The sequence below is a fragment of the Cavia porcellus genome, unplaced genomic scaffold, assembly GCF_034190915.1.
Source record: "Cavia porcellus strain 051 isolate PalLab524CR breed Dunkin Hartley unplaced genomic scaffold, mCavPor4.1 scaffold_4, whole genome shotgun sequence".
Taxonomy (NCBI): domain Eukaryota; kingdom Metazoa; phylum Chordata; class Mammalia; order Rodentia; family Caviidae; genus Cavia; species Cavia porcellus.
Genome location: NW_026947487.1, coordinates 44879008 through 44895028, shown reverse-complemented (window position 1 = coordinate 44895028; position 16021 = coordinate 44879008). Strand labels below are relative to the sequence as shown.

Genomic DNA, 16021 nt, shown 5'->3' with positions numbered 1-16021 from the left:
AAACTAAACATGTTGAGGAGACAAAAATTACCTAAAAGTTAAAAGCAGCAAAGGTAACGCTAATTACCAACTATTAGCTCTCAGAAAGCGGCTCACACACTCAGAACTGGTCTAAAGCTAAACGGCATGCTCCTGAATAGTCAATAGTGTGACAGACCACACTAGAACTGCACACTTTATGAAGCTCTATTCACCTCTAGGGCTTTTATTTGACTTACTAGAGTCACATATTGTCTTGATTTTAGAAAAAAAAAACATGCTACAGGAATCCTTTATTAGCGTACTTTTAAAAACTAACAAAATAAGGCAAATAAAAGAAAAAATAGATAAAGAAACCTCAAAAACAATGAAAGTAATGTATCTAAAATGTTTTAGGTATCTCCAACAGCTATTGATAAATAAAAATTAAAACATGGGGCGGATGGGTCTGGGATTTAGCTCAGTGGCATAAGCACCTGCCTGACAAGCGCAAGGTCCCGAATTCGGTCCCTGGTACCCCTCCCTACCGAAACCACTGAGCAGATACTATATCATTTAGCTACAGGCACTGCAAATCGAATCCATTTTTCTTAAAGGGAATCTGGCAATATTAAATAGAACTATAAAACTGCTTTCTTGACTTAGTAATTTTATATTTGGGACTATGCAAATTAACTCCTGCTAAGTACATTCTAATGAAGTTATTCCTAACAAAGAAAACAGGAACTAATCTAAATGCCCTACAAGCATGAAATGGTTAAGCAAATCATAGACAGTACAGTAATAACAATGATATACTATATGATCTATGAGAAGGAAACAGTCCATAAAAAGTAGGAATGTTCACTACATTGAACTATTGTCTACTGACAGTAAAATGTATTCAGAGCAAATGCTAGTAAGTTAAAAAAAAAAAAATGCTATAGCTGGGCAGGGTGGTGCATGTCTGTAATTCCAGCACTTGGAAGGCTGAGACAGGAGGAATGTCTCAAGTTCCAGGCCAGACTGAGGTACAAAGTAACACCTTATCTCAATTACCTCCTCCCCCAAAACCCTACAGAAATAGTTACATGAATAGTTTATGAAGGCCAAGATCATAAATCAGAAATAAGTACAATGCAATACAGGTGTGGTGATACATAAGTGTAAACCCTGTACTCTGTGAGACTGAGGCAGGAAAATCACAGGTCTGAGCTAGACCTCAGCAACTTGGTGATTTAATAAAATCCTATTTCAAAATTTAAAAAATTTAAAATGGTCTGGGAATGTAGCTCAAAATAAAGACTGAGTTCAACCCCCAGTACCACCAAAAGGTAAGTAAAAATTAAAAAAATAAAGAGCAATATAAATAGAATTTTATGATCCCTGGAGTCTTGTTTTTCTGCCAGTAGATTAAACATAAAATAATTTTAAATGACCAAATGACCAAATCTGTGCCAGAATTTAGCTCAGCTGAGTAAGCACCTACCTGGAAAGTATAAGGTCATGGGTTTGATCCTTAGCACCAAAAATAAATAAATAAGACCAAATCTTCAAGGTTCTTATCTCAAAAGGAAAATATGAGCAAATATTATTATCCCTATCGTATAGCTGAAAAAAATGGATGGAAATATTACCAACAACTTGCCCAACTTCCTAACAACACTTTTGAAAATAATTATTCCCATTCCTCTTCCGCTTTTCTCAATAATATGTATGAGAGTGTCTTCCTTTACAGATATAGAATGGATGAGAATAAACTATTGTCACCACTCTGACTGAAGTAATGAAAATTTAAACTGCTTACTATTATTTATAGCATCTCCACTGAGAGTAGAGTGAAGAAATGTGTAAGTTTAAATTCCCTACACCAGTTAGTCAAGCATTAGGGGGAAAGTGCTAAAAGGACACCCTTCTCTTCTGAGAGTTGTTGCCATTGGCCAAGATGTGAAAAGCTGCAAACAACTATGTAAATCTAAATATTTCAGAAAATGAATCTGCCTTGCCTATTTCATCCCCAGATCTTTCAAAATTACAATTCCAAAATCATCCCCCCAAATTAATGAAAACTAAAATGCAGTCACTTGAGAAAACAAAAATTACCTACCTGGCAGATAACCTGTAAACTTCCCTTATCCTCATTTTCTGAAATCTCCTCAAATGTCACTTCTCTCCTGCTCTCCCTGAGAACTTTAAGGCAAAAAAGTTTCCTCCTCTTTAGGAGCACTCTGAACATAAATCTTCTGTAATATATCTGATTTCACTAGTCTGTTCATAAGCTTATGTCTTTTGTTTTGAGGACAGGGAATATATTCCTCATCTTTGAGGAACTAAGCATACAATATATAATTGCTATTAAAATTAAAGACCATGGAAGGCATGGTAGTGCAAGCCTGTAATGCCAGCACTTTGAGATGCTGAGGCAGGAGGATCACAAGCTGGGGTCCAGCTGTGGCAATTTAGTGACTTAATGGAAAGACCCTGTCATAAAATCAAAAGGGTAGCTCAGTGCAAACAGTGCAAAGGCTCCCGGTTGGGATATGGTGCAATTCCTCAAAAATAAGTGAGATGAGGGAGAGGGGAAAGGAAGTAAAAAGATATGCGAATGGATCAACTCCCCGCGATGAAGGTCATTATGTACTGCAAACACATACTAATAAAAATAAAAACTAAAAAAGGAGAGCTTTTTGTACTGCATGGTATGAGTGAAGGACCAAAATATCCTCTACAGAGTTGGTAAGCCTCCTGAGATCCTTAGGCATTTTTACAGATACACGTTTTTAACATGTCATTCAGGGCAGCTGACAAACTTGCACACGAATGCGAAACGCAATGAAAAGTTTAATAGCTTCTCTCATGTCTTAAAATAACCTCAAAATTCACAGCTACAGTAAAGTTAGCAGTAATAAAATAAACACCAGCATTTTTTTAAAAAAATCAAACTTGGTAAAGAAACCTATTTATAGATTGTAAAAGTTGGCTGAACGATTATTTGAATTGTTAAAATTATTAATGGTTTCAAAGAGCTCTTCAGCTCCCACAAGCTGTTTTCGTAACTTAAAATAATTGCGTATATTGCCACATCTTCACCGAATTAACCTAAAAGCCGGTTACTTGTGTCTCTTTAACTGCTAGTGAAAACTCTTGTGTGACTACCCTAAGGGGTCAACGTTTTCAAGACAGCCTTGAAAAAACCAGTTTCCTCCGTCACCGACTCCTTGTGTTTAAAACAAATTTCTAAGAAATTAAATAACGTGACAGTGTATTTTTCTTTTTTTTTCTTTTTGTTGCCAGGGATTGAGATTCTATGTTTTTATATTAAATATTTTAGTATTTAAAGGACAGAAATCAAGTGTGTAAAACCATTATTACAGCAACTCTTAGTGCACATTGCGTGGTTCGGCGTGTTACAGTCCACAAATAAGTCATCAATAGCTAATCATGAAACTAGCTATCAAAGTCCTAAAAAAGTGCGAGCTCTCATAACCAACCAAGAGATTTAAACGACAACAACAAAAAAAGTAGTACAATGAAACAGAAAGCAAAGAAGTTAAAAAGTTACTGTAACTAAGCGGAGAGTTGCGCCAAAAGGACACCTCGGCGTGCAAAACATGGGGCTGGAGCTGCACTTATCCAATTTGTTTCAAGCGCGCCCTTTCCTTGCAGTCCCCGCCGGAGAAAGTGAGTATAGATGTTCTCGCGACCTGGCCTGGCAGGCGCGGGGTGAACTTGGAGACTCCTGACTTAGTCTTCCAGATCGACCCCGACAAGGATCCTTTCTGAGCATCTTACCCCAAGCCCGGCGCAAGCCAGGCGGTCCCCGGACAACTCGACCCCACCCACGACTACGCCCCTTTCCCCAACTCCCACCTGGGGACTCCAACGCCCCCGAACCAGGACCACTTCCCCTTTCCACAGGGCAGCCCGGGGCCGGCCAGGCCGCACCCACCTTGCACTCGTCGCTCTTCTTATCATCTTCACAGAAGTTGACCGGCGCCAGCCCGGGCAGGTAGAAGGCGCTTCCTCGGCGCGGGCCTGAGGCTGCCCCCAGCAAGAGCAGCGACAACAGTAACAGCCGCGGCCCCCGAGGTGGAGACGACGCCGGCAGCCGAGCGCTCATGACGGCTGCTTTGGGGAAAAAGCAACCGAGCCTAGGGGGTGAAAAGGGGAGGAGGGGCGGGGAGGCTCGGAGACCACGACGAGGCCGCGGGACGTGAGGGAGGCCAGCCCCACGAAGGCTTTAGTTCCGGTAGTGCTGGGGACACAGCGGGCCCGCAACAGAAACCCAGCCGGACCTCAACGGAGCATGCGCAACGCTGTGTGCACATGCTCAGTGAGAGCGCCGTAAGCGCCGCGGGGAGTTTCCGGGAGGAGCGCGGAGGAGATCCACTTTCCGGGTTTTCGCCGCTCCCGCCCGGGTTTGTTCCGCCGTTAGCGTTCTGATGGCAAATTCCGATCTAGATCTCCCGTGGGGCGCTCCTCGATCGTTCGCTGCTGTCTTAATAATTTCCCATTAACATCATCCAGCTCCTTAACCACGCAGATGCTCCAGAAAGTAATTGCTGATGGAAGCGGAGTTGGTGGCCGGGAGGAAAAGTTCCGGGACATAATGGTTGGGAACAGGATAAGGAAATGGATGGGAAGGAGCTGCCTATGGCTCTGTATATACAGGTACTCGAAAGTGTAGACCCAGTTTTTTCCAAGCATCGGCTATGCCGATGCAGTCCTGTGGGACGCTGAGATCGTATGCACAGAATAAACAGATGTACAAAATAAACAGATGCCTTTAAGGGAGCGTGGAAATTCAAGTGGGAAGAAAATTAGTAGGTGAGCAGAAGTAGGTGCTGACATATATTTGCAACAGGGGTCAGGCACTCCCGAGAGCTCATGGAAGAAAGCAGTTTTGACAAAATAGAGTGTGAGCACACTGGAGCAACACAGTTTCCCATGGATAATGTCCCATAGAGTCCCCGAGGGCAAGTTCACAGATGTACTTGCGCTCACCAGGGAGTTGCATTTTCTGAGTATTTTTCACGGGGATCTTTACTTTTTGGTGACAGAAAAAAGCTAATCCAATTCAGCTTTAAGAGGTCAACCAAATGTTTAGGAAAAGCTCAGACACAGAGAGAGAGAGCAAGCCAGATTGCAAGAATGGGCAAGTTCAGAAAACAGGAGGCAAGTTGAAAACAGCTTGGAGGCCCATAAACTGCTATTTAAATTCTTGTGTTTCACATTTTCCCCAAGGAAGTTCTTTCACCAAAGGAAGTTCTCTAACTTTCACTAAATGATTAGGAGAATCTAACACTGCTAAAAGGTTAAGAACCACTCACTGATAGATAGTGGACCAATGAAAGATAAAATTTTGGCTTGCAAAGATAGGTTGCACTGACTGCTCCAACATAGGACCACAATTACCTAGTTACGTGACCTGCACACATTAATGAAGGGAGAACGAGGAAATAGAAAACAGAAAAGAAGAATGTTCATCTCCCTATAACTGTTGTGAAGGTTAAGTAAAAACTATGTGGAACACACTTTTTGGCCCAGAAGAATGCTGGCCATTTTCATGTAACTAAAGCAAAGTTAATGAGTTAATGGGGCCATGAGCAAAAAAAAAAAAAAAAAAAAAACAAATGTGGATGACTTTCCCCTCACACAACCCTCTTCTTCAAACAAATCAACATTTTTCTTTAGGATAGTGAATGAATTTGTGATGTCCTGTACTTGAAAGTAATGGAGGCTTCCAATATAACGAGTGACTGTTCTTTCCAAAAAATAGAAAGGAGAAAAGAAAATTAACGGTTTTGTTCACCTATTTTTCTAGTCACTAAAACTTAGCTTTTACCATCTCACTGCTTTTTCCTTGCCCACTTTTCCTTACTGCTACCTGCTTCTCACCTGTTTCTCAAACTCCAAACTGGGGAAATATACTAAAATTTTCATTTCCTCTCATTGTGATTCAGCAAGTACAGTTCGCTGGGCCGCTAGCCTGACTAATCCATGCGCATACCTACAGCCACAACCTTTGTGGCCCTAAACTCACCGCAATAGCTTCAGCTTTCAATCCTGCCAAGTGTTGTCTTAGACTACCGAAGGCATCCCTAAATTCCACTTTCCTGCTGAAATCCTGGCCCCACAGTACTGTATTTACCACTATCTGGAATGATCATGTTTATCTTTGCAGTCTCATTTGCTCATTTATAAAAAATTCTATTGAAATCAAGGGTCTGGTCTCTCCATCCCTAGAGCCTGGGGAAACAAGGAGAAGAGAAGCTTATGATTAGAGCTCGCCAGACCATAGGGATCTGAATTTGAAGTCGCAGACTTTCACAGCTGAAATAAATTTCACATTTTTCAAAGAGTTTAACCCTCTTATTCCACAGAGGAAAAAAGGAGAGTGACTGCCCACAGTTACCAGGATACTCCTTAACTCTGAACCCGCAGCAATCTGGGTGTAGGGGGGTTGGGCCCCAAAATTTCTTTCTTTCAGACCCTCCGCTTCCCTCCGAGTTCAGCATCAGAAAAAACCCGGACAAATGGAGTCCTGATTAATGAAAATGACCTCCAGATTTCAGAGAGCGGGTTCGCTGCATCTGCGGACTGCGCATGCGCTTGCCGGCCTGCCGCACCTTGCCAACTCCTACACCGACACGTCATCCGCTCCGCTGGATTCCGGTGGGCGGGGCGGGGGCGGGGCTGAGAGGGTCGCTGGACGCTGCGGACCTCTACTTCCGGATCCGGCCTCTCCTTGGCCCCGCTCCGCCCGGCCGGGGTTCCCTTGGTTTCCAGAAGTTGGGGTGTGGCGGAACAAAGACTGCCCAGTCCTCCTAGCCAGTTGAGAAAAGGAGTCCCTTGCTTGTGGCCCCTTGTAATGGCGTTATAGGCCATGGTGTAAATGCATCATCACTTACAGAAAGACATAAACAAGAGTGAAGATTCTAGTTACAAACTAGGAAGAAGGCAGTTGCCCTTGCATTTTCCCTTTGATTGTGACGCTCCTTCAAATAATGATACTTCTGGCTGGACTGTAAAACTTAACGGGATATGATTTTCTCCTTTCCTTTGCTACGCATTGCACTTGTCGACTCTGATTTAAGTAATATGTCATCACGTCGATAGACAGAATGTAGAACTGTGATATACAGAAAGGGGCGGGGTGTTATTGTTTAATGAGTGTAAATTTCAGTATGGAAAGACTAAGAAGTTCTAGAGGTGGATACTGGTGATGATTGTAGTGTGAATGTAGTAATTCCACTGAATTTAAAATGGAAAATTCAATATTTTGTATATTTTATGCAATATAAAAATATGGCATTTGTTTCTTCCACTTTTCTCTCTCGATATAGTTTGGACATCCCATTTTCCTGAGTTTTACACAGCTTCCATATAGGATTGTCTTACTTAGCAAATAAAAATCAGGATTCCCAGTTAAACTCTAATTTCAGATGATAAGTAGGTAATTTTTAGTGTAAGTATGTCCCCAATATTTTATGATCTATACATTTATGTTATCTGGTATACATTTTGTCAAGATGAAATTATTAGGGAAGCTGCTTTCATTTGCAGGAGGTGTACCAGCTGAATGCCTAAATGAATGAGATATCAAGATTTTCTAGAAAGAGAAAAAATCCACTTCATTTTCCACAAATTAATCCTAAACAACAAAAGGTCATAAATAGTTGTTGAAAGAGTTCAGAATACAACACCTCAAAATACGACATGTTGGCATAAGGATTATTTGGAATTGAAGTCAATTGAGAAATAGCAATCACAGGAAAAGCTCTCTGCATTCCTCCTTTCGGCAAAGCGGAGAATAAATTTGTCTTCATTAAAGCTGTAATAAATTGGGTGTGGCAGTGCATACCTGCAATCCCAGCACTTGGGAGGCTAAGGCAGGAGAATTGCCATGAGTTCAAGGCCAGCCTGGGCTAAATAGCAAAACTCAGTTTCCAAAAAGAAAGAAACCAGAACCTCCTATGACAGAGCCAAGATAAATCTGTGTAACAAACCTTAATACATAGCATTTGGCTACCACACCTTTCCTAGTAACCTTCTCACAGTTTACTGCTCCTGGAGTTTAAACCCCATTTCCTGGTCTAATCAATATTCCACATTCTATTGCCTTTTGTTAAAAGAGTATATAACAGAGCTGGGGATTTAGCTCAGCGGCATAAGCACCTGTCTTGCAAGCAGGCAATCGTGAGTTTGATCCCCAATACTGATAAAAGAAGGAAAAAGACAAAAAAAAAAAAAAAAGAGTATATAACAGTGGCAGTGAACCTATTGCACATATGCCACAGTGGACTGTTTGTATCACTCAAAGCTCTGTTAGTATATTGTTTTTTTGTTTCTGTTTTTGTTTTTTCCAAACAAGTTCTCACTGTGTAGTCTAGGCTGGTCTTGAGCACATTGTGTAGCCTAGACTGGCCTTGAACTCACAGCAATCCTCCTGCCTCAGCCTCCTGAGTGCTGGGATTACAGGTGTGTGCCACTACACATCCTGTTTGTTTTTCTTTTAAAACAAAAGATGTTAACGTATCAGTGTTTTTTGTAAACTAAGCCTCAATACTCAGATTTAATCGCAATGTTTCTACTTTGCAGTAAGTGAGTGGGCTTTGGGTTGCAGTTTGGGCATTCAGTCACTAAAAGTTCACCATCACTGTATCCTAAGTACAACTGCTTCTTTGGCTTTTCATTTCTTTTCTGTGGAGCCCTCATATATATAAGTATATATAATATAGGTATAATATATTATATATAAGTATAATTTGTTTTTTTTTCTGTTGCCTTTTTTCAATTTAATTCACAGGCCTCAAGTGCAGAACATAAGAGGGCACAAGAAAAATATTCCTCCCCTGCTCTACAACTTGGAAATAAAACTTACCCCGAATATTAAGCTAGAAATGCAGCTCATAAAGATCATGCCAATCCATGAGAGATCTTAAATTTTAAGATAATGAAAGGTTCCCAAACAGGACCAGCTTTATAAATCCCAAAGGAGGAATTATTTAACCAGCAGAACCTAGAAAAATGAAAGCAACAGCAGTAAACCAAAGTATCACACCAGGAAGACAATGGCGAAGCTCTGTAAAGTAGACATATAAATCTTAATTTTATTTACTCTGAATTTATGCCTTCTGACCAATTGTTTCTTTTAAATTGAGCTTGCCTGGAGTTTGCTTATTGAGGGAGAATATTTGCCCTGCTGGACCCAAGCAGGTTTCCTCTGGGCTTATTTTTGTTTTAACAACTTCACTGAAGTATAATTTACATATCATTCAATCGATTATTTTTAACTACTCAGCTCCATGACTTTTAGTAAATTTATACAGTTGTGCAGCAAGCAGCCTAATCAGTTTTAGAATATTTCCATCTCCCCAGTAAGACCTCCCCCTACTCTTTGGCATCTAGGCCCCCTTTCTGCGTTCAATTCCAGGAAATCATTAATATGTCTTCTGTCTCTATAAATTTGGCTTTTTACTCACTCTTCTGAGGACGTCTTTTTCATAAATCAGTAAGTAATTTGACTTATATTTCAATTCCAACGTCTGTGGGTAAAATAAACTCATAGCAAGGAGACAAATCTGTTGTCTCCTGACAAATACTTTTTGCCTTTGGTTGCTAAACTGTCCTGAATCTTTGTCTTAGTTATCTTTCTTTCATTGCTGAGACAAATACCCAACACCTTTAAAGGGGGAAAGTTTTGTTTAGTTTAGTTTGTAAAGGTCCATAGTCGCTGGCTCCAAGGCAGGCTGGCAAGTGGCAGAGGGGCAACCATTCATGGCGATGGAAGACACCAAAAGCCACAAAGAGGGAGAGGAGAGAGACAGAAATCTCTTTCTGTCCCTTATATTGCATTCAGGCTACCTGCCCTAGGGTGAATGTATCACTCATACCCTTAATACCAGCATTAGACTGAATCAATCAAAAACTCTAGATTCATCCATCTCCAAAAGTCTAAGACTGCTTGAGGCTTTGGGGGGAAAATCTAGATACAATCATAACAATCCTCCAAAGTCAATGTCCTCCAGCCAAAGAAACACCCATGGTTAGGTTTTTTCCTCCTTTCAACAAAGGAAAATACATACAGGCATCTCAGTAAGAGAGTATTTGAAATAAACACAGGATTCTCGCTGTGTCTGCTGATTGGCAGGAGTATTTTAAAGAGTTTTCCTCTGTACTCGATGCTGTCAGGAAGCAGAAATAATTCTTAGAGTACTGATACTGTTGCTCACTGCCCCACTTGCGAGAAGCCAAGTGTGCCAATAGAAATATCTCTAAAAATTATCTCAAGCTGAGACTGAGCTCTGTGATTAGCCGTTGGTTAATAAAAAGTCTTATCTAAAAGGAAGGCATTGATAAAGAAGTGATCACCTCTGTTAGCCAGCATAGGAGATGTTTATTTGATCATTTTGTCGTTTGGACAATGTCTTGTTTTGTGTGTTGTGATTGCAAAGGGTCCTGTTTTTGTCTTACTCATTGAGGTTGCAGAGTGCCCTTGACCACTGTTCATGCCCTGTGAGGGGACTTATGTGAAGGAGGAGTGGGCCAAGACCTCCTGGAAGGCCACTTCCCATGCCAAGGGCTGCATGTGGCTTTTCCCCCAAGATAATGCCATCCAGTGGCAACCAGTCAGCTGCTCTCTCTTCTGTGCAGCTATGTAATTTTGCATTTTTTGATGCTTCTACAAAAATATTAGATCACTGAGTAAATCCCAACACTCAATCTCAGACTGGGGTAGTTTTTATAGATTCTTAAAATCATTTACCCTTTAGCCTATAAGTGAACAGCAATATTAGTACTCTGTTTTTTTTTTCTTTCTTCTATGACCCTAGGAATCTTATTAATGCATTTTAGCAATATTTCCAGTACAAGCTGGAAGTGGTGGTGCATGACTATAATCCCAGCACTTGGAAGGCTGAGGTAGAAAGCTTGTTGCAAGCTTGTTGCAGCCTGGGCTACAAAGTAAGATCCTGTTTCAAAAACACAAAGAAAAAAAAATTTCTAGTGCGTATAGCTAACAGTTAGTATATATAGGAAAACTTAACAGTTACTATATAGAGGAAAACTAATAAGTCAATTTTAAAAAAACATAACTGAATAAAATAAGCAAAAGAATAGTCATATCACAAGGATAAATTATTAATAGTCAACAGAAATAAATATATGTTTAATATCATTATTCTCCCAGAGACTACAAATTAAAATCTCAGTGAACTACAGTTACACAAGCAGAAAATAGCTAAAATTTCAAAGTCTGACAACAGCAAATATTGGCAATGACATGAAGCAACTAGAATGCTAGTCACCACCAGTGAGAGTGTAAATTTGTAAAAAAAAAAAAAAAAAAAAAAGTGCTCACATTCTGCAACTCAGAAATTCCACTCCTACCTCCGAAAGCCTACCTATATTCACCAAAAGATGTGTTCACTGACAGGGAATTCTAATGTCCATCCACCGCAGAATAGAGAGATTGTAGAACATAATTAATGTAAAGAGATTGTAGAACATAATAGAAAATGACACAGCAAGGGAACAAACTACTATTAAACACAGCACATATCTATCTCATAAGCATGATATTAAGAGAAATCTGACAACAAAAACACTTGTTTACACCAAGTATAAAAGCAGGAAAAACTAATCTGTGGCATGAGAAGTGAAGACAACTGCTACATCTTGAGCATTATGAAGGGTTTGTGAGTAGGAGCGCATGTGGCCTCCATAATGCTCTAATGTTTGTGTGTTGATGTGAGGGTGTCTAGATGCAGCTTTTTTGTGATAATTCATAGAGCTGCACGCTTATCATCTGTGCACATTTTGTACACGCTTATCATCTGTAACATTTCAAAACCATTTGTTGACACTTGTATCATTCCTGTGCAAAAACTGATAATCACCAAGATTGGTAATTGGATTTTATCATTCTACCTTTTTACTTTTTTTATTTACTTATTTTGAAATAGAGGGATGGATTTGTAGTGCAGGCTGGCCTCAAACACTTGGCAATCCTCTTGTCTCAGCTTCCTGAGTGCTAGATTTACAGGCGTACACCACCAGGCCTGGCTTCAGTCTACTTTTTCCTTTTGGTGCAAGGAATCAAACTCACGGTCTCACACTTGCCAGGCAGGCACTGGGCTGTTGAGCTATATTCCCAGCCCTCACTCTACTTTTATGCATTTGAAAACACTCACGAGAAATTAAAATTTAAAAGATACATATATACATATAGAGATATCAAGAAATTGTCTAGAAAGGTGTTCACCTAACTTTTAATCTGTCTCAGGGAGGAAGATGCTGAACACGTGTTTCTTGTAGTTTAAGAGGAGGTTTTGAATTGTGCTACCATACAAAATTTCTAAGTGGAGAGGAGAGGAATGTAGAATTGCTATACATGTGTGAGGCAATGGATGTGTTAATTAGCTTGATTGTAGTCATCATTCCACTATATGGAACTCCAAACCATGAGGTGTACTCTAAATATATATGACTTTATTTGTCAATTATACTTAAAAAAGAATAAAAAATATGTATTCATAATTTTGTGTTTATAAGTATGCATATATATGTACACATATATGTACACATATAGGTATGAGTATATGTTTGAGTTTTTCCTTGTCTAGCCAATCTATTCAAACGTAAGTTTTCTTAGAGACCAAAGCAGTACAAATAGAGCCATGTGTTCCTTTATACCGCAATGGCCTTAGGAATTAACTTATAAACTCGGTATGCTTAGGTGGTGTGGTATTAACCAACAAATGCAGTATTTATGATGTGTCACAGAGAACATTTTCATGCATATGTTAATATAAATATATTAAATATATTGTATGCATATTGTAGATGCACGTATAAAAACATTTTAAAATTCAGACAATATGACAGTTTTTTAAATTAAAGATCAAAGCTTATTAAAATGATTTTTTTTTTTTTTTTTTTTTTGCTTTTTATAGTGCTGGGGATTGAACTCAGGGTCTTGCATACACTGGGAAAGAGTTTTACCACTAAGCCATATCGCCACTGCTTAAAATGAACTTTAGCAAGACAGTTATTTTTAATTTCATGGAAATGTTTTAAATATGCTAGAAATAAATGGGATATGCAGGCCATCCGTAAGCTGCGTGTGAGAGAAATGCATAAATCATTCTACATGTTTTGCTTTGGAATCCTGGCTCACTATGGATTTGAAACTTCTGAGTATGTCTAGACGTATTTCACTGAAATAAAATGTTGGGCAGAGTTTCCAGAAAAGCCATAAAGTTCAAGCCCAGCTCAGGCAACTTAGTTACTGAGTGAGACTGTCTCAGATTTAAAAAGAGCTGGGGATGTAGCTCAGTGCAAGGCCTGGGCTCAGTCCTCGTACTAGAAAAAAATCCATAAAAAGAAACAAAGGCAGCGGGCTCAAGTACCAGCTCACTGCTGCTCAGCCGCTGCCGCCAGCGAGAAGTCTTTCTCGGCGACTGCTCTTCATGAGCTGCTCAATGATCCAAAATATACACGTTGCCCAAAAGAAAAATATTTGAGAGTAATTTGGGGATAGGATGCTTATTGACAATAAAATGTAGACCGCAGGATTTGGGCAGTATGGACCAAAGGGGAACTAATGTATGAAAATAATTCTACAGAGTCACAGCACGGTCATGTCTCCTGGAGACCAGACCTCGGAACATGATCCTCACATGGGATGAGCTTTGCTACTGGGTCTTGTTTAACAGCCACAGCTCTCAATAAATACCTGCTTTAAGCTTTGTTTCTTTTTTCTCCTCTTTCTCCTCCCCTTTCCCTTCCCTCTCCTCTTCTCCCCCTTGCTTAACACACACTTTCCCACTGAGCTACAACCCCAGCCCCGGTTTGAACATTTTGAGGGGTCTGATATAAAATAGGATAAAGCCTGCAGCCAAGCGGATGCCTTGACATCCCCATTTTCCCTTCCTCATGCCTGCTGACACAGAGTGAAACGGACTGGGTGACTTGGAATCCCTTGAGAGGTCTTTAACTTCACTGTGCACAAGAATCAGATAGGGCCAGTGGAAGACACTAAGCATTCCGAATGCTAAAAGCTATTTAGAGGTCTTTTCAGGGCACTTTTGGCTTTACACGAATTTCCCAAATGTGCTGACTTTAGAAGCTCGTGCCCATTTCAGTCACACTTCACTGTAGTTGTAGCCCACGTTAGGATCCAGTGACAGATTACAGCAATGTCAGTTACATTTAAATTTCAGATAAAGTGAGCTGGGTTTGATTCCTTACACTGCAAAGAAAAACAATGTACAAAGCGCAAAACAGGAATTCACACGCGGACAAAAGATATAAAAGTAGCAAAAGCATTTAAATAAATATTAAGCCCTCTTGTAATAAAATAATATATTTTTTTAAAAGCCCAGTAGGATACTTTATAAAATTTAATAAAAAAAAACAAGTTAATAAACAATGACCATACTGACACTAAGCATTAAATAGTTTTTCTGGAGGCTAATTTGGTAATGTGCATTTTTAAAGCCTTAAAATGTGTGTAATCTGATAGAACAACTTTACTTCTCAGAATCTGTCTTTGAGAAACATTTAGAATGTGTACAAAGATTTATCAGCTTCAGTACAATGTGTTTTCACAGTAAAAAATAGAAAACAACTATCATGTCCAACAGAGCTGTGGAAGTGAATTATGGTACCACATCCATGCATAGACTATTTGGGGGCATTGTAAATATGTCAAGGAGAACTGATAACAAAGAGATGGTTAAGATAACATTGCTAAAGGAAAATTCATATTGTAAAATAGCATGCAGCCAGGGGAGAAAAAGCACCAAAAAAAAAAAAAAAATTCTAACTCCAGTTTTGTTTCTAATCAATGCATACTGTCAGAGCTGGCATGTAGTTGCCTGGTAGGCACAAGGCCCTGGGTGTGGTCCCCGGTACCGCAAACAAATAAAAACCAGAAGACTGAAAGACAAACTATTAACTGGAAGAACGTGTTTACAAATTACCTAGGCAACAAAGGATTTGATTTCAGTATAGAAAGAGCTCTCACAACCCAAAAGAAAGAAACAAACGATCTAATTTAAAAATCATACCCTGTGTGGTATTAGATGCCTATAATCTCAGCACACGGCAGGTTGAGGCAGGAGGATGGCCATGAGTTCAAGGCTAGATTGGGCAACAATGTGAGTTCAAAGCTAGCCTGAACTTTGCAGTGAGACTCTGTCTCAAAGAAATAAAAGGTGAAGACTTCACCAAGGAGGAGTATGGACAGCAAACAAAACCCCAAGGTAGTCAACATGATTAATCCTCAGGGAAACACAAATTAAATCCTGATGAGGTACACCTGAGAACCTACTAGACAGCTAAAATTGAATACAATGACCAAACCAAGTGCTGATGAAGTTGTGGAATATCTGGAACGGTTATATAATGCTATCAGGAATATAAACAGTAGAGTACAGTTTCTTACCATATGACCCAATAATTCCATTCATAAGTATGTATTTAACCCCTGGGAAAATGAAGATTTAACTTCATAAAAAATTCATACACAAATTTGCAAAACATCTGTATGTATAATTAGCAAAATCAGAATCAGCTCAAACATCTTTTATTGTAGAGATGGATAAATTATAATACAATGGAATGCTGCTTAGTCACTTTAAAAAGGAATGAGCCATCGATACAAATAAACTTTGGATGACTCTGGTATACACTGTATACAAGAAAGCAGTGTCGGGATGATACATTCTGTGATCTAATTTATATAATAGTAACATAATCCAAAGTGGTAATGACCAGAAGGGAGACCAGTAGATGCCAGGAATTAGGTGTGACTACAAGAAGATAAAAGAAGAAAAATTTTTTTGGTTGCGATGATAGAATTGTGACATATCTTGATTTTGGTGGGAGGGGCGCATGTGTGAACACTAATAGAAAGAGGTGAAGATTTAGCTTTGGAGGTAGAGAGCTTGCCTAGCAATGCATAAGGCCCTGCCTGAGTTCAGCCCCCGGTATCATAAAAAATAAATAAGCAGACATTTTTATTTTATTTATTTATTTTTTTTTTTGAGAAATTCTC

At 39.5% G+C, this 16021-nt stretch overlaps 1 protein-coding gene across 1 annotated transcript in view; it reads right to left on the bottom strand.

Moving 5' to 3' along the window:
• Positions 1 to 4280, bottom strand: part of Tm9sf2 (transmembrane 9 superfamily member 2) — a 61498-nt gene extending 57218 nt beyond the window's left edge. The window contains exon 1 of the mRNA XM_003477601.5: positions 3908 to 4280. Coding sequence (XP_003477649.2) covers positions 3908 to 4078 — 171 coding nt within the window. The 5' untranslated portion in view covers positions 4079 to 4280. The remainder of the gene's footprint in view (positions 1 to 3907) is intronic.
• Positions 4281 to 16021: the final 11741 nt, after the last annotated feature.